Source organism: Microtus ochrogaster, unplaced genomic scaffold, assembly GCF_000317375.1.
Source record: "Microtus ochrogaster isolate Prairie Vole_2 unplaced genomic scaffold, MicOch1.0 UNK115, whole genome shotgun sequence".
Classification (NCBI taxonomy): domain Eukaryota; kingdom Metazoa; phylum Chordata; class Mammalia; order Rodentia; family Cricetidae; genus Microtus; species Microtus ochrogaster.
In genome coordinates, this window is record NW_004949213.1 from 354317 (window position 1) to 371929 (window position 17613).

General features: G+C 49.2%; 2 protein-coding genes across 4 annotated transcripts in view; one reads left to right on the forward strand and one right to left on the reverse strand.

Annotated features, from left to right (window-relative positions):
• Positions 1–232: 232 nt before the first annotated feature.
• On the reverse strand, positions 233–12225 carry Snrpa (small nuclear ribonucleoprotein polypeptide A). Of its 3 annotated transcripts, XM_026778248.1 has the most exons (8): positions 12204–12225; positions 11997–12088; positions 11397–11487; positions 8703–8875; positions 7032–7208; positions 4178–4351; positions 3650–3738; positions 233–2991 (listed from the first exon to the last, which is right to left on the reverse strand). In XM_026778248.1, the coding sequence occupies exons 3-8, from the start codon at positions 11467–11469 to the stop codon at positions 2832–2834; spliced, it is 846 nt and encodes a 281-aa protein (XP_026634049.1). In that variant the 5' UTR covers positions 11470–11487; positions 11997–12088; positions 12204–12225; the 3' UTR covers positions 233–2831. The 3 variants fall into 3 exon arrangements, with proteins under 3 accessions (XP_026634049.1, XP_005371638.1, XP_013210805.1); XM_005371581.3 differs by lacking the exon at positions 12204–12225 and having other exon boundaries at positions 11997–12135; XM_013355351.2 differs by lacking the exons at positions 11997–12088; positions 12204–12225 and having other exon boundaries at positions 11397–11672.
• A 25-nt stretch (positions 12226–12250) lies between these two features.
• The window catches only part of CUNH19orf54 (chromosome unknown C19orf54 homolog), an 8170-nt gene continuing 2807 nt past the window's right edge, over positions 12251–17613 (forward strand). Inside the window, exons 1-4 of the mRNA XM_005371582.3 lie at positions 12251–12646; positions 12811–13231; positions 16623–16691; positions 17089–17219. Of these exons, the coding sequence (XP_005371639.2) occupies positions 12927–13231; positions 16623–16691; positions 17089–17219 (505 nt within the window). The 5' untranslated portion in view covers positions 12251–12646; positions 12811–12926. The remainder of the gene's footprint in view (positions 12647–12810; positions 13232–16622; positions 16692–17088; positions 17220–17613) is intronic.

Sequence of the window (17613 nt, forward strand, 5' to 3'; positions counted from 1 at the left end):
AAAGAGGGAGAGAGATTTGAGGGTACAAAGGGTGTATGCGTGCAGCATGGTTAATAAAAACTCTGAGACAGATATTGGGGTTCAACCTGAAAATCAGAAAAGCAGAGCACTCAGCCACTGCCTCTTACCTCTACCTCACTCCAAAAATGGCCATCCCGCCTCCAGGAAACCTCAAAAATGAGACTGAGTCTGAGAGCTGTCTCCTATCTTATAATCCTCTCTAGGGCTGGGATTAAAGGCGTGCACCACCACCGCCGCCCAGCTAGAAGTATTTTTTAAAATTTAAATTACAAGTTATTTTGAATACTGACATGAAATCCCACCCAGTTCCATTTCAGCACGCCAAGGATGTGAATCAGATTTGTGTCCAGTCTAGCACATTGTACACGTTATCATCATTCATGGAAGCAGACCACGGCTATGTTCAACTGCCTGTGACTAAGTCATCCTTACTGCACTTCATAGTGGACTCAGCACAGAAGCAGTGATGCTGCCAAGTGTGCTGACGTAGACCTATAGTTCCAGCATTTGGGAGTCTGGGCAGGACTGGGAATTTGAAATCTATCTGGAATGTACAAAGCACAAACAAGCAAACATTTTATTTTTAAACTTTTATTTATGTATATGGGGGGGTGCATGTAAGTGCAGCTGCCTATGGAGGCCGTAAGAGGGCATCAGATGCCCTGGGGCTGGAGTTACAGGCAATTATGAACCAAAGAGGGTGTTGGGACCAGACCTGGGCCCCTCAAAGAGCAAATGGTCTTCACTGCTGAGTCATCGCTCCACTACCACCATTTATATATGGGGGGGGGGGGGGTTAGCCAAAAAGTTTCAGGCTTTCGTATGGAAATAACAGATTGTGTGAAATTGTGAAGAAGAAAGTTGCTAGTTTTACCGTCACACCTCCCACTGCCAAAGTTACAGCTGTTGCATGTGATCAATGCTTAGTTGATGTGAAATGTAAGAGGCCAGGTGTGATGGGAGATGCTGATAAACACTGGGAAGGTGCAGTCAAGGGGGTTGGCTCAGCCTAGCTCAAAGAGTAAAGAACACTGGATGCACTTCCAGAGGTCCTGAGTTCAATTCCAAGCACCTACATGGTGGCTCACAGCCATCTGTAATGGGATCTGATTCCCTCTTCTGGTGGGCACGAACGAAGACAGGTCACTCACATACATAAAATAAATATAAAAAAATCAAGATAGAAAAAAGTACTGCAGGATTCTGAACTCAGGCTTCAGTTAGACAGGGATTTTGCTTCTGAAGCAGGTCACCAGTTCAAACCACAGGGGATTTTAAAAGTACAAACACCAGAGCCATGTTGAAAGACCCAGGCTAACCACACAAAGTTCATACGGGACCCATGTGACCAAGGCAGCTTCTACTGCCCACTCTGTACTCCCCTCCCCCATCTCACCACATTCAGGAGCTCAAGCACTAAAGCACCCCCACCTCAGGATCTCGGCACTGCCTCCAGAAATGCACTGGCCGCTACTCTGGTGGCCGAGTAGCTGGGGCACTTGGTCCAAGACCACCTTCGCTTCGGGCCGTACTGGCCACTCTACACTGCTGTGCTTTGACTTTCATTTTCTGCCCCACAGAAGAGAAAACTGGCCCCAAGTTCAGTCACTTGTCAAGATCACAGCAGTGACTCAGGGCACCCTGACCTCTGAGCCTGCCAGGCACAACCTCGCGGCAGGCAGGCAATGGTCACACATTGGCTTATTCAGAAAAGAGTTTATCAGGGGGTGGAGATAAATGAAACACCTCTACAAACCCAGCACTAGCGGCTCCACCTAGGACACCTCCTCAGAGGAACTTTCCCCTGATTAGCCTACTGTTCCCAGCTCTACAGCCCCACCACAACAGCTCAGGCTGCCAGGGAACTCAGGGCAATCCCCCTACCCCAGCCTTCTGGGTACTAGGACCATAGGCCTGCCTATCAGCTTTAATTTTCGCTCTCAAGTTTTATTCAGCATCTCCTAGTATTCAGCTAGTATATACTGAATCTGCTGATTGCTGGCACGGTGCCTGGTGGTGTTCGTGGGAACAAACATGATCACCATCATGGCAGGAACAAGAGTTCTCACACAGGAAGAAAAAACTTAACTGCCCACTGAATGACAGCTAGGGAGGCCCCAAACTACTACAAATCAGATGGGCTAACCACAGAACCCACATGTCACAGCCATTAGGCCAATGTGGAAAGAGATGTTTCCACTTGCCTGTCTGCAACAACATGGTAGTCCCTTAGTGATGCAAGCAACAGCTCTGTCCTGCTCTTTCACAGGGACAGTCTTCAGTGAGCCATTCCTCTGTAATAGCGTGCATTACTTCTGAAGCAGGAGTATCCTTGTGCAGCTCACGACCTGCCCTAATGCACACGGGTGTCTTTCCTGTCCTCAATAATTTGAGACCAAAAAAAAAACAAAACAAAACAAAACAAAACACCACCCTGCCGAAGCTGTCAATGTAGCTTAAGTTGTGGTTAATATCGTTATACTCATGTGTGTTTTCCAAGATTGTGAGTGAACCCACAGAGGCCAGGAGATTCAACCTCTCCACGTGGAGGGAACCAAGGAAGACAAAATAAAACAGACAATAGTGGTGAAAAACCAACCCTCAAAAAAACCACTTTAATCACAAGCCAACAGCGCCAGGTGCAATGTCTAGGGACAGACTCTGGGTACAATGCTGTGTGGCAACCACACACTCACACGTGGCTCTGAGAAGGCCCCCAAGGGGGACTTACCTTCAGGAACTGAGCCAAGGGGGGGGGGGGTAAGGGGCAGCCCCAGAATGGGGACCGGGACGCCCCGTGGGGGAAGGCGCTACTTCTTGGCAAAAGAGATCTTCATGGCATTGTTCTGCGTGATCTTAAAGCCTTGCAGGGCATCTCGTGCTGCCCCAGCCTGTACTTCATTGTCAAACTCCACAAAGGCAATGTCGTGCCGCCCGGGGACCAGACGCACCTCCTTGAAGCCAGGGAACCTGGGAAGAGGGAAGAGCAGACCTCAGAGACCCCCTCAGCATTCCCCTAATATTTGGCACCAACGAAATGACAGAATTCACAGCACAGACCCCATACCAAAGATCACCTGAACACAACACAGGCAAAACCCCTACTATAAACACCATTGAAAGAAAAGCCTTAACAGCCAAACCACAATGCAGCTTAAACTCTGGCACCTCTTCCTTCCCCCAAAGCCCAAAGTCAATCCTGCTTCAGTCTTCCAGGTCCCCAGACTCCAGGCGTTCACTGCCACCATATCCAGGTTTGACAGACAATTCTGTAACTAGGAAAGCTTCGGCCCTGCTCCACTCAGCAGTCCCTCACTCAAGGTCTACAGGTTCCATCGAATGGCTAGTGTCCTCAGTGTCCCTGGCCAATTTTTGAACAGGCTGGCTCATGCCAGTCTAAACCGGTCCCACATTTTATTCCTCTTTTACTTTTCCCTTGTTCTGCACTTCTCAGTGTCACAGACACAAAAAGCAGCCCAGGACCTCAAATACATGGTGCTCATAGCACAGTGTGCCCCATGGCCATCTTCCTTCCCCCCTTTCACACCTTCAGCCACCGAGCCTACCAGACACTATAGTGACCACCAGAACACCGGAACCCACCAGCCCAACCAGAAGCCCCACTTACTGGTTGAAAAGCATGGACAGCATGAGCTCATTGGTCTCCTCAGGCAGGTTGGTGAGGAACAGGATGTGATTGGGTGGATTCTCAGAGAGCTGTTGGGAGAGATGGCTGCCAGTGAGCAGGGGTACCCCAGGAAGAATGCCTGCTACTGCACTTGCTCACCACCCTGTTCAGAATCTTTCTCACATGTTCCCCAATGCACACATTGTTGTTCCTCTCCCCATAACCAGTGCCCAGAGACTGCAGGCCCAAGGCAGCAGAGATCTTCCAGCTACTGCCACTACTATGTGCTGGGGCTAGGACAGCACAAGGTGCTCTAGCACACACACGACACCCAGGTGCAGACCTTGATTGACTTAGCCTCACCCTGCTCCCCTAGACCAACACACAAGTCAACCCCTCTGACCCAGGATGGCTCACCCACAGAGGGCGCAGCAACACCTCCCACCTGACCTAAGAGCCCCAAGTAACTGTCCACTTCTGCATGCAAACCATGCTTGTGAGACCTTACAGTGGGATGGGGTCACTTACAGGCTGGGCAGGCGGCATCTGTCCAGGCATGAGCTGCTGCGGGGGCATGGCCCCAGGGGGGATCTGGCCAGGAGCAAGGCCCGGTGGTGGGATCATGCCAGGTGGTGGCATGTAAGGAGGCTGGCCTGGCATGTGGTGCATGATGCGGGGAGCCTGAGTCATGGGCGGCATACCCTGTGGAGAAGAGGGCAGGACTGATGGGCTACAGGTCAGGGGTAGCAAGGTCACAGCACCCGCAATGCAAAAAAACAGCTATGAAGATGAGAGACAGAAGAGGAAAGACCCACACCTGAAAAGATAAAAAACAACACCCAACGAACACCACTGAGAGCAAAACTGAAGACTTGGGACTCAAGGAGGAATGCTAAACCAGAAAAAGGCTTTTTGAAATAGTTAAAAGTACAATTAAGAGCACTGCCCAACTTTGTTCAGATATTTAAACCGAAACCAGAGGAGGACTGGAGAGATGGCTCGGTGGCTAAGGGTGGGTACCACACCAGAACAGTTTGGTTCCTAGCACCGTCAGGCAGCTCACAACTTCATGTGATTCTAGCTCTAGAGGACCCAATGCCCTCTTCTGGCCTCCACAGGCACTGTACTGAGGTGGCTCAGCGGTTAAGAGCATTGCCTGTTCTTCCAGAGGACTAGGGTTCAATTCCCAGCAAACATAGCAAATCACAAATATAAATATAAACATTATATATACATACACGTAAAACAAAGCAAATTTTAAAAAGGAAAGAATGAGAGCTATCAGGATGGCTCAGCGGGGAAAAGCACCTGCCTCCAAGTCTGACAACCTATGTTCAACCTGGTAGACGGACCTCCTCAACAAGTTGTCCTCTGACCTCTGCTCATGTCCCATGGCATGAACACTCATAAACACACACAATAAGCAAAATGTAATTTAAAATGAAATTGGTAACAAGCTAAAGACACACAGACACCACCACTAGCTTCAGTACGTGACCCAGCCTGAACATCAAAGACTGAAAGACTCAAAAGACAAAGACAGAGAAGGAAGGAGGGCAGAATCCAGCCATCTTTTGTTTTCTGCTCAGGACGTCTGGTGTCCTGCACAGAATGAAATTCCACTTCTCATGCACTCAGCAAGACGACAGGACACTTTGAAGGTTTCTTTACTATCTTTGTAGTCTGCTGTCACATTCAGCTCATGATTCAGCCTGTTAATTTTTCTCAAAATGAGGCCCAGCATGACCTCAAACTCCCGATTCCTGCCTCAATCTCCCTAAAACTACAATTACAGGCTACCACGGAGCCAAATGCCTCGCCCTAGGCGGGGCTATGCTTTTCTCTTGTAGATCCAATTGCCCTGCATCAAAACTGCATAGCCTCCTTATGGTAAGTATCCAGTCTCTTCAGCTTATCTTTCTATCCATAGTCTATGGCAGGCCATCTTGAAGGCTGGAACTCTAAAACCTTTTTCAGTCCGGGGTAACTCTCCAGAATTGGTTCCCTCCTCCTACCATGGAACCCAAGGACCAAACTCAGGTTGCCAGGCAAGTACTTTTATCAGAACGGTCAACACATCAAGGATCATGTTGGTTTGCCCTACATCAGTGTGTAGTGTTGTGGAATATTAGCTGAAATGAACATTTGTTTAATGATGCAAAGATGTGTTGCATTCTTCTACATTGCATTTGTTTAACTCCGTGAAGCTGTGTTTCTTTGCCTGTCTAAAGGTCAATAGTTAAACAGGAGAGGGACAGGGAGAGCTGGCAGGCAGAGAGAATAGATAAAAAAAAAAAAAGTACAAGAGATACGAGAGAGAAAAGGAGAGGGGGAGATCAGGAGCAGAGTAAGAGTCAAGAAAGATATATAGAAGCCGGGCGGTGGTGGCGCACGCCTTTAATCCCAGCACTCCGGAGGCAGGAGCAGGCGGATCTCTGTGAGTTCGAGACCAGCCTGGTCTACAGAGCTAGTTCCAGGACAGGCTCCAAAGCCACAGAGAAACCCTGTCTCAAAAACACAAAAAAAACAAAAACAAGAACAGAGAAAGGGGGCTCAGAGGTTAAGTGCATTGCCTGCTCTTCCAAAGGTCCTGAGTTCAATTCCCAGCAACCACGTGGTGGTTTACAACCATCTGTAATGAGGTCTGGTGCCCTCTTCTGGCCTTCAGGCATAATGCAGAGAAAGGGAAAAGCCCAGTGGCAAAGGGTAGACAGGATAATTTAAGAAAAGCTGGCCAAAAAAAAAAAAAGAAAAAGAAAAGCTGGCTAGAAACAAGCCAAGTGAAGGCTGGGTATGCATAAGAAAGACTAAGTCTTTGTGTATTTATTTAGGGAGCTGGGTAGTAGGGCCCCAAAGAATAAAAAACAAACAAACAAAAAACCTGCAGTGCTGACACTCAACCTACTACCCTGTTGCGGTGATTTCCCAGTGTGCCATCTTTGCTTAGCAACATGAACAACTGACTCTTCATTCTTCCTTTTGCTTCTAGAAATAGGGATTGAATGGAGGCCTCCCTCAGGCTGTCGATTGCTTTGATTTTTACTTTATAATCCACTAGTCCCTCTAAATTTGCCTATTATTTCTAACAGGAAGCTGATAACTTTTAACTTTCTATAAAGTCACGAACTTAGCGCACACAGACACACACACAGTACTCAAGTAAAGATACACAAAACAAAACCAAGGAAAGGGAACCAGAAGACAGATGTGCAAAAGACAGATCTTCAAAGACAATCAAGTGTACGCTGGGGAAGAGGCACCCAAGAGACCCCTCCACCACACGGCTCACCAACCCAATGGGGCAAGTCCCTTCAGTCTACCCCCACCCCAGGCCACATGACTGAAGGCCTGACAGAGGGACATGGTCCTGCCCCCGGCTTACCGGTACAGGCTGAACAGCGCCCACCACGGGGGCAGCTGCCCCACCCTGAACAGCCTTTTTGGCAGCTGGTGTCTCCTGACTTTTGGGCTTCCTCTTCTCTCGTTTGCGGTCCCTTTCCACAAAGGTGCCCTTCATCTTGGCAATGATGTCCGAGTCAGTCTTGGCATACTGGATGCGCTACCAACCAGAGCAGAAAGGTCAAGGCCATGGAAATCAGGGGGAAACTGCCAGAGTTTAAAATGTGACCTTTTGAGGAGCTTGCTAAGAAAAACTATATAGACTGCTTGGCCACAACTTCCTCATCTGTAAAATGGGGATATTTTCCACCTGGCAGGACTGTGGTAGGAACTTAATAGGTCTAAGCTCCTGGAAGCAGCAGCCCTGTTAATAACTGTAAGGTAGAGGAGGTGTTTACAAGTTCTCCTATGAAGAACCCGACATGCTCAGACACAAAAATAAAATACTTGGCTGGGTGTTAGTGGTGCACGCTTTTAATCCCAACACTTGAGAGGCAAAGGCAGGCAGATCTCTGTGAGTTTGAGGCCAGCCTGGTCTACAGAGCGAGTTCCAGGACAGTCAGGACTTTTACACAGAGAAACCCCGTCTCAAACTCGCCCCCAAGAAAAATTGAGACAGGGTCTCACTATGTAGCTCTGGCTGATCTGGAATTACCTATGTAGAACAGGCTGGCGTAGAACTCAGAGACCCATCTGCCTCTGTCTCCCTAAAATTAAAAGCATGCATTACTATGCCCAGCAATAAATGACCTCCTTTCTAAAGTTCGATGCTCAGAAGGGGCCCTAGAGTATTGCAAAGTGAAGTTTTCAATCCAGTGCTTAGGAAAGGACGAATAACAAAGGATGGGGACCACCATGAACACATGGAGCAAGAGAACAGCCGGGAAGCTAAGGGATGAGAAAAGCTGGGCCAGGGACTCTAGCTGCTCAAGACACCCAGGCAAAGGGATACTAAGCTCAACTTCTGCCTGGCTACACTGAGGATTTGAGGAAGGGATAAGGTAAGGTCAGAGGGGGACAGACCCTTTGTGCTTTCTAAGAAGCTGAGGCATTGTTGTGATGAGTGATGTGTGGTCTGTAGATAGGCCTGGGGGCATGGAGGAGCACACTGGAGCCAAGGAAAGAACAGGGCTCCGTAAGAAGGTTCACACAGGGCAGGTGGTGGTGCACACCTTTAATCCCAGCACTTGGGAGGCAGAGGCAGACAGATCTCTGTGAGTTCGAGACCAGCCTGGTCTATAAGAACTAGTTCCAAAATATGCTCCAAAGCTACTGAGAAACCCTGTCTTGAAAAAAAAAATGTTCCCAGTGGAGTCAGGTGATAGAGGCAGCAGTGAACGGGGCGTAGGGAATCTCTGTGCACTTTGGTTCAAGCCTATTTTTGGAAGGGTTTTGAGCAAGCTCCCATTCTACACTCCAGGGTGGGTTAGAACTCTTGGCAATCCTCTTGCCTCACTCTCCTACACGTAGACATGAACCATCATGCTCAATTTCTTGATCATTTTGTGTCCCCATGGCCCCAGGATAAGGAGCACCAAATGGAAAGAACAGCAAGAAAAAGTAGCATCCAAGAGCACACTACAGGCCACAGGGCCATCCCCACCTTGGCTCCTACAGCACACACTCACACAACCTCCATATTCAAGATGCTCACCATGGGCTTGTCGTAGAAGGGGAACCCCTGCATGGAACGCAGGGCATTAGTGGCACTGCTGACCTCCTTGAAGATGACAAAGGCCTGGCCCCTCATCTTCAGGCTCCGAGACACCAGAATATCCAGGATCTGGCCAAACTGGGAGAAGATGGCATACAGGGACTTCTTGAGCTCTGCATTCAAGGAAGACAAGACACACAGTGACAAAAGGCCTGGCACTGTGTCCTGGGATTTGTACTATACTTAGAGGATGGACAGCCCAAATAAGGGGCCACCTGCCAACTGACAGAATACTCAGAATGCCATAGCTCAAGAACCCACAACAGCCAGGTAGTGATGGCACAGGCCTTTAATCCCAGCACTCGGGAGGCAGAAGCAGATGGATCTGTGAATTCAAGGCCAGGCTGGTCTACAGAGCAAATTCCGGGACTGTTAGAGCCACACAAGAAAAATCCTGTCTTGAAAAAGCCAAAAAGAAAAAGTTAAAAAAAAAAAAAAAAAGCCCAACCAACCCACAACAGAAACAGCCAAGAACCATTCAAGTGGAAACTCATGTTTACATAACCTTACAAGACGTGGACAGCTCTGTTCTGCTTTGAGTACTGTTTGCCACAGTGTGAAGCAGTTTGGTGAGGTTGGTGGTGCTGGATTCAGATGGGAATTGAATTGTGGTCCTGGCTTGGCCAAGTCCTTCTCAGCGTCCTTAGGATACCTGCTCTTGGCTAGGGGACATTTATGTTGTGTGTGGTGAGGGGTTGGGGAGATGAGGGATAGAGAGGAGACAATGACAGGATAATTCTGGGGAGTCAACTCTCCTCCCACCACTGAGTCCCCAGGAACTGAATCTCCTGCCTCAGCCTTCAAACGCCCAGAACTCTTCTTCCGCAAGGACTACCCCAACTTTGGACAACCTGACCACAGACCCAGCAAGCTCACACGGCACACACATGGAAGTCAGAGGGTACTCGCCTCCTAGCGAGGGACCTGGGAAGGTCAGGCTAAGCATCAAGCATGCTTACCAGCCGAACTATCCTTCAGAACACCATTTCCAAAAAATTATATGCAAAAGGGGGCCAGTGTAGAGGTGGTAGAACCTCTGCTTCACAAGCCTCGTGACTGAGTATGGCCTCAGGAACCACAGAGGTAAGAGAACAGCCTCCCTAGAGCTGTCCTGATCAAACACGTGTGTCAACATTCATAGAGTTTGCCTGCTCCTTTATCTGTGTGAGGGTGTCCTATCCCTGGGAACAGAAGTTATAGACAGTTGTGAGCTGCCACGTGGGTACTGGGAATTGAACCCAAGTCCTCTGGAAGAACAGCCAGTGCTCTTAATCACTGAGCCATCTCTCCAGGATAAGTAGGTTTCTTAGCTGCTGAGGTTCAAACCCAGAGCCTTACTCATCCTGACTCATACCAGGCAAGACTAACACTATTTGCAGTTTTGGAAATAAGGTTTTGTATGTATCCTAGGCTGGTCTGGAACTCAAGATCCTCCTGCTTCAGTCTCCTGAGGACTGGGATTACCAGCCTGTACCATCACACCCAAAGAGATTGTCTTTGGTCTCTTTTTTGCCCCTTGTGCTGATCAAGTAGTCCAAACTGGCTTCACTTCAGCTCTCCCTGAGTGAGATATGGAGCCTTCTGCCATCCATATCAGTCCAAGAATTTGCATAACCAGAGTCCCACACTTATATCACAACCATTTTCCTTGCTATTTGATCTCAGGCAAGTTATGCCACCCAAGCTCCGATTTCTTCATCTAAGAGGCTTGTGAGAATTAAATATATCCAAGACTATAGACTCCTGCACACATCCCCCATGTTACACAGCGTTACGTGCGTATCTCATCACTTCTGGATGCTATTTGCATTATAGTCAATCACAAGGACCAATGCCCAGAGGTCCACAGAGACAGTCTCATGATGTAGGATCCAGCCATGATAAGCTAAATATGAACAGATCACCCAAAGGAAATTTTTTAATTCCAACCATTATCACCTGCCAGAGTAGAACTTAACCCTCAATAAATAAGTTTAATGGAGAAATGAAGTCTCAGTAGTTTACCCTGAAGCAATACCTGGCTGCAGAAAGGACCATAAACTAAGATTACCTGAGTACCACCCAAGAACAGATCATCCAAAGGAAACGCCTAATGTTCTAACCATTGTAGATAGGATCACCTGCCAGTACACTCACCAGGACACCCCTAGACAAATGTCAGCCAATCAGGGGTCCTGAACCTCAGAAACCCCTCACCCCTACCTTTACTACTATAAAATCCCAACTCTAACTGAGCTCAGGGCTCTCCGTTTATTCCAATACGTTGGACATGCGGAGAGACCGAGTTTGCAAACTTGCTTTTACATACGGGACTCGGTCTCCTTGTGGGCTTTTGGGAGACTTCGCGGATTTGGGCATAACAATGACAGCAGACTGAGCTGTGCTTGATGAAGAGAAAGATTCCAAAAGGCTTCACAAAAAGAAGGGGCCGGTGAGCTAAAACCTTGAAGATTATCAACAAGGAGCACAGGTTAAAGAGCAGAATGCAAAATGGTTAAGCGCCTGTTGAAAACCAAGGGCTCGGTACGTACAAAGGCCAAAGTTAACTCTTAACAGACTGAATGGGGAAGGCTGAGAAAAAGCGGGTCAGCTCATGTGAGATCACCCAGAGTCCAGGCTATCCGGAGAACTTACCATCCTTCTTGATCTTCTCATTGAGATTGTTGATATAAATAGTGTGGTTGGGACGGGTCTCAGGAACTGCCATGGTGTGAGACGCTCACGGCTTAAAGGGAGAAAAAGAGGAGACTTCAGCCCTACGTTTCCCAAAATTCTTGGTTCTAAGGCCTGATGGGCTCTGATCAGGGCTCTGGGATCCTTCCAAGAGTAAACTGGGTAAGCTCGGAATGGGGGGAATAAGGGCACAGCTTGGCAACAAAGCCAGCTTCTCCAGCCCGCGTGCTAGGCGAATCTAGAAGGTAACTACGAATCCCAGAATGCCCTACGAGTCCCGGCAGGCGGAGCGTACCAAGCGGCGATTTCAATTAGTCCACGCGCACGAACGGCGCCTCGGGAGGAAAAAAGAACCCGGATGTCGGAGCCAGTTAAGAAAGTAGGGACCGATTTTAGACATCCTAGTCTCTCAAAGAGAGGCCTCCTGAAATAACGCGGCCTAAGGCCCGACGCCAAGTGCTCCACTCGCCTCCCCAACGCCAAGCGGCGTCTACACCAGCGAGAATTCACCACCTGAGCCGCCGCGCCTGCCACGCTCCCCTGCTCAGGCACACAACTTACCGTCCTGGCCCCGGCTTCTCTCTCTGCGAGATGCTCACCACGCGCAAACTCGGTAGGTTTTGACTGTTCGGGTAAGCCGCCGGCCTCAGCACCTGCCAATGAAAGGAACACTTGGGTTCCCGCCTTAGTGATAATCCCCGCCCCCTTCCCCAGAGTGACCAGACCAATCGAAGAACGCTACTAGCTCTTGGCCAATCGGGACATTACTAGAGCTCTAGTGTCTTCCAGACTGCCTTTCGGAAGCCACACCTCTTCCCCTTCCGCCAGTGGCCTTGAGCCACGTGATCAACCGCCGTGGGCTGAGAAAGGACGGTGGAGTCTGGTAGGGTCAACGCCGTTTGCTCCCGGTGGGAAGCGAGCAGTTCCTAAGTTCCTAAGTTCCGTTCCTTAGTCGACCCTTGATCGCTAAGCCGCTGCTACTCTCTTACTTCCCGACTGATTCCAGGACCCTGCCACCACTAGGCTGTTTTCCCAGCCACGTGACCTCTTGACCTAACTCCTACGGGCAACCTTAACGTTCCAAATTCGAGCCAGGGATGTGAAATGAGGCAAGTCACCCCAGCCTCATCCCGGATCTGAGCATCCTTATTACGGAAGTGACCGAAACTAGCTAGCTCCAGGGAATGAGATGACAGAAGTTCCCACCTAATGTAAGTCCCATCCCCATAGCACAGCCCACCCTTCTGGAGCCTTCATCTGACTTAGCCCAGTTTCTTTTTCCACCGTTTCAAACACTAACCCAGGTTCTTCCAGACCGACTGAATTAGGCGCCATATTCTGCAATTCAACTCTAATTTTTAATTTTTTAATGCAGATTTCTATGTGTGGGCCTGAACGCCACATCCAGTTGCTCTAAAAACTGAAACTCTATCCTTGAGATTTGGGAGGATCCTTTCTCGTTCTCACATCGGCTCGTCCTGAAGACCCCACATGACTTCTCCATGCTCTGTCCCCCTAAAACCCACAATCCCCCCAGTAACCCAAGACCCCAATATTCCACCTCCTTTACCCCTAGATCCTCTGGACTTAGCTTTGCCATCCCCTCCCTGTAGTCTCCAGGCTTCAGTTCCACCCCCACCCCCACTGCCTCCTCCACCCTCTACTGTGGAGGTTGCTCCCCCTCATGTCTACGGCGTGGAGAAGAGCCGGCTGCTGAAGGAGGCCTTGGAGAAGGCTGGCCCAGTCCCCAAAGGCAGAGAAGATGTGAAGAGGCTCCTGAAACTGCACAAAGACCGGTAGGGTCTCCAAACCCCTAACACCACGCCAAGTCTCATCCATCCCCGTCTCCAGATCACTTCAGCCACTCCTCGGGGTTTCCCATTTTCTTGATCTCAAACAGCCCTATGTCTTAAGTCCCCTACCTAGCTCTTCAGTGATTGGCCTCCAGCATCAGAGAAAGTGACTCCTGCACATGCTCTGTCCCTCCACATAGTGGCTCCCAGAGCAGCCAGGGTTGTAATAACTGGGTCCAAAGGGAGTGTGTGACTCAGTGGTGTCTTCTGAAAGACAGGCAGCTACAGATGCTAGGGAGCAAGTTATAGAGGCCTGTCCCTTGAGAGCAGACAGCATAGGCGCAGGTCTACAATAAAAACATACGTGTTCTCAAAGAACACAAGAGCTGGGAAAGTAGGCGAGCAGCAGCGTGGCTGGCTGGCTGGGTCTCTGGCTAGTCACAAAAAGGCCTTGCCCAGAAAAGAACTAGAGTTAAGAGAGACTAGAGGTCATGAATGGAGTCCAAAGTCCCAGGAAGAAAGTGATGCACCCCAGGACACAGGCAGTAAGGGAAGAGGATAAAGAAGACTCCACAGGCCCCTCTCCAAATTGATAAAGAAACTCCCCCCAGTGCCTGACATAGGGGCACGAGCCTATAATCCCAGGGGTCAGGAAGCTGAGCAGATAAGTTCCAGGCCAGACTCAGCTACATAGAAGAAAGGGAGGGAGGGAGGGAAGAAAGAGGGAATTCTTTTTTTTGGTTTTTTTGAGACAGGGTTTCTCTGTGGCTTTGGAGCCTATCCTGGAACTAGCTCTGTAGACCAGGCTGGTCTCGAACTCACAGAGATCCGCCTGCCGAAAGAGGGAATTCTTAAACTCCCAACCATACTCAAAAGGCACACCAAGTGCCCAACCACCATTATGCAAATTGGATGCGGACAGCCTGTCACCACATTAGTAAGTATTTTCTTCTTAAGACAAACCTCTCCACCAAAGCAAATAATCCCAACAGACCAAATCAAACCAAATTAAGAGATGCCCATGTTTAATGGAGTGCTCCCAGGTGGCCCTGGAAAACAGGGAGAGGGGAAGAGAGATAAGAGGAGACCACTTGTTATTTCTCTGGAGGGGGGCAGTTTAAAGAGTCTTGACCTTCCTTGGGGAGGAATTACCCTTTGGCGGGCTTTCTTGACCCTCCCTGGGGAGGGGCTTTCTCAGAGGTGGAGTTTGGACCAAGGCAACTCCCAGGGGAGGGACCTTATGCCAGGAGCTGGGGTGCACCCAGCCAAGCAATCCAGACTTTTTATATAAAGGAAGGGGTGTTAGGGAACTGAGGTGACACTTTTGACCAAGTGTAATCAATGTCAGATTAAACGGATTTATTTTAATCGGGCGTTGGTAATGTATGCCTTTAATCCTAGCACTCAGGAGGCAGAGGCAGGTAGATCTCAATGAGTTCAAGGCCAACCTGGTCTACAAAGTGAGTTCTGACAGCCAGAACTAAATGGTGAAACCCTATCTTAAAAACAAAACAAAAACAACAAAAGATTTCTTTACTTTGTTTCTTGGGCTATTACTAGTTGGGTTTGGGGAGTTTGTGTGTGTTTTAGATAGGGTCCCATGTAGCCCAGGCTGACCTCTAAGTCGGTGTAGCTGAGAACACCTGTTCCTTCTTCCTCCACTTCAGGAGATGACAGATGTATATTACCTTCACCAGCTGTTTGGTGCTGGTGGTAGTTTGAAACAAGGTCTCTCTGTGTACCCCTAGCTGTCCTGGAACTTACTGTGTTGTCCAGGCTGGCCTTGAACTCCCAGAGATCCACGTATCTTCCCCTCCAAGGTGTTGTGATTAAAGATGTATGCCACCACACTGCTCTGTTTTTTTTTGTTTTTTTTGTTTTTTTTTTTTTTTGTGGTTTTTCGAGACAGGGTTTCTCTGTGGTTTTGGAGCCTGTCCTGGAACTAGCTCTTATAGACCAGGCTGGTCTCGAACTCACAGAGATCCGCCTGCCTCTGCCTCCAGAGTGCTGGGATTAAAGGCGTGCGCCACCACCGCCTGGCTGGTCTGTTGTTTTTGTTTGTTTTTGACCCAGTGTCACACTGTAGCTCAAACTGACAGAAGTCTGTGTTGCCCAGGCTGGCCTGAAACTCAATGGCAGTCCTGCCTCTGCTCTCAAAGGCTGTTATTACAAGCGTGGATCCCCATGGCTGGCTGAGTTTTAAAGATGTGTTGCTCTCAGCAACCTCATGAAATAGGAACTGTTTCTTTCCTGTTTTCTGGATGAGAAAGCCATGTCTCTTAGAGGGCTGGAGAGATGACTCAGTGGTTAAGAGCACTGGCTGCTCTTGCAGAGGATCTCAGTTCCCAGCACCCACATGGTGTGATATAGCCATAACTCTAGATCTAGAGGACCCAGCACCTCTTCTGGATCCCGGGTACCCACACAAGTGACATTCACTCTTCTATACATAAGTCAAAGGAAATGTAAAATGAAAGAAAGCTGAAGCTCTTAGGGGCAGTCACTTAGCCACAGTTCAAAGAAGGAGAGAGATCTCCATTTGAATTCCAGTAGGGGATTTGGTGCTTCTAACCACCCTGCTGTGGTCAGGAGTTACCTCAAACTAAGAACCTGGAGCTTTGTGTATTTATCATGGGTGTGAGCATCCCCATCACCACCCCTGGCTTTGCCCTCCTGCTGGCCTTGGGCCTCGAGGGACTGAGATTCCCTGCTCAGCCCTGCTCAGCTTCATCTGAGGTCTTAAGCATATTGTCATCTGGTTTTATGCAAGACTGAATTAATCTATTTATTTGTTGTGTGGTATATGTATGCTACAGTTTTGGTGTGAGTGGGGTCAGAAAACACTGTATGAGTCATTTCTTCCAACATGTGGGGCCTGGGACTTGAACTGAAGTTGTCAGGGTTAGCAGCAGGTGCCTTTATCCGCTGAGCCCTCAAACTAGCCTCCCATCTGCCCCCTCCCCACACACACCTCAGACCTGGTAGAGAGAATAATCAGACGCTGGCCCTGGTAGCACACCTTTAATCCCAGCATTGGGGAAACTAAGGCAAGAACATTGCCATTGGTTGGAGGCTAACCTGGGATACATTTGAAGATAATGTCTACAAAAAAAGAAAATAAAAATCTTAGCATTTGGGTACAAAACATACCGCCTTCTAAAATTTTTCTTACTGAAATCTTTGTGACTCATGGTTGTATAGGTTCTGCATCTGCTCTGCCTTTCAAGCCCTGTGAGAAGCAGCAGGAAAAAAGCAAAATAATGATTCCCAGATGAGAAAACTGAAGCTTTGGGTGTAGGGTCTTACTGCCTCAGCAGGGGAGTAGCCCTGAGGCCTTAGTCCTTCTCCACGGGTGATCTGAGAGCCATTCCTGTGACTTATTGTTCTGCTTCAGGTTTCGAAATGACTTGCAATGGATCCTCTTTTGTGCCGACCTACCGTCGCTCATCCAAGAAGGCCCTCAGTAAGTACCCACCGCTCTGACGTGAGAGGGTCCTGCCAGTTTTCTAAGGCTAGACTGGCACTGTGGGACCAGTACTCTGCCCTGGGCATCCTAGGGAGGAGGGAGAGAAAGCAGGGCCTTTTCCTCATCATGATCCGTGTGTGTGTGTGTGTCTGTCTGTCTGTCTGTCTGTCCATGTGTGTGTGAGTGATACAGAAGGACCATCTAAATGAGTAGCTAAATGAACCCCAATGAGTGCACAGATGAAGTGTTTCATCTTGTCCCCACCTTCCAGCCTATTACCGTACCTGGCATGGGAGAGGAGACAGGTCCCCTAGACAGCACACCCCTGCCCCCTCTGAGGTCAGGGGAGTTCAGTAAAGACACAGCATGTGCTAGAGTGGGCTGTCTCTCCCAGGTGTGGACTGGTGGCCTTGTGGATGGCAGGCACTCTTCTGTCAACCCCGGACACTGGCAGTGTCTCTCTGGAAAGACTGGTGCAAGTAGCCATGGAGAGAGGCTACACGGCACAGGGAGAGATGTTCTCTGGTAAGTTGGCTGGGAAATACCTCAAGCCCTAAGTTCCACTGGCTCCTCTCTCTAGGCCAGCTGAGACACTGAAGGTGCATGAGGAGGTCTCATTCCCTTCTGGCCTACCCCCTTGCAGTAGTAGACCAAAGGTGGTACCAGGAGAAGTCAAACCATCTTTATGGCCAAGTGGTTAAACAACTGACCCTTTGTGCCTCACTTGGTTTTTTTTTTGAGTACTGGGAATTGAACATAGGGATGTAAGGCAGGTACTCTACTGCTGAGCCACGCCCCCAGCCCCTCACTGGGGGATTCTAGGCAGGGGCTCTACCACTGAGACACTCCCCCCAGCCCCTCACTGGGGGATTCTAGGCAGGTGCTCTACCACTGAGCCACACCCCCAGCCCCTCACTGG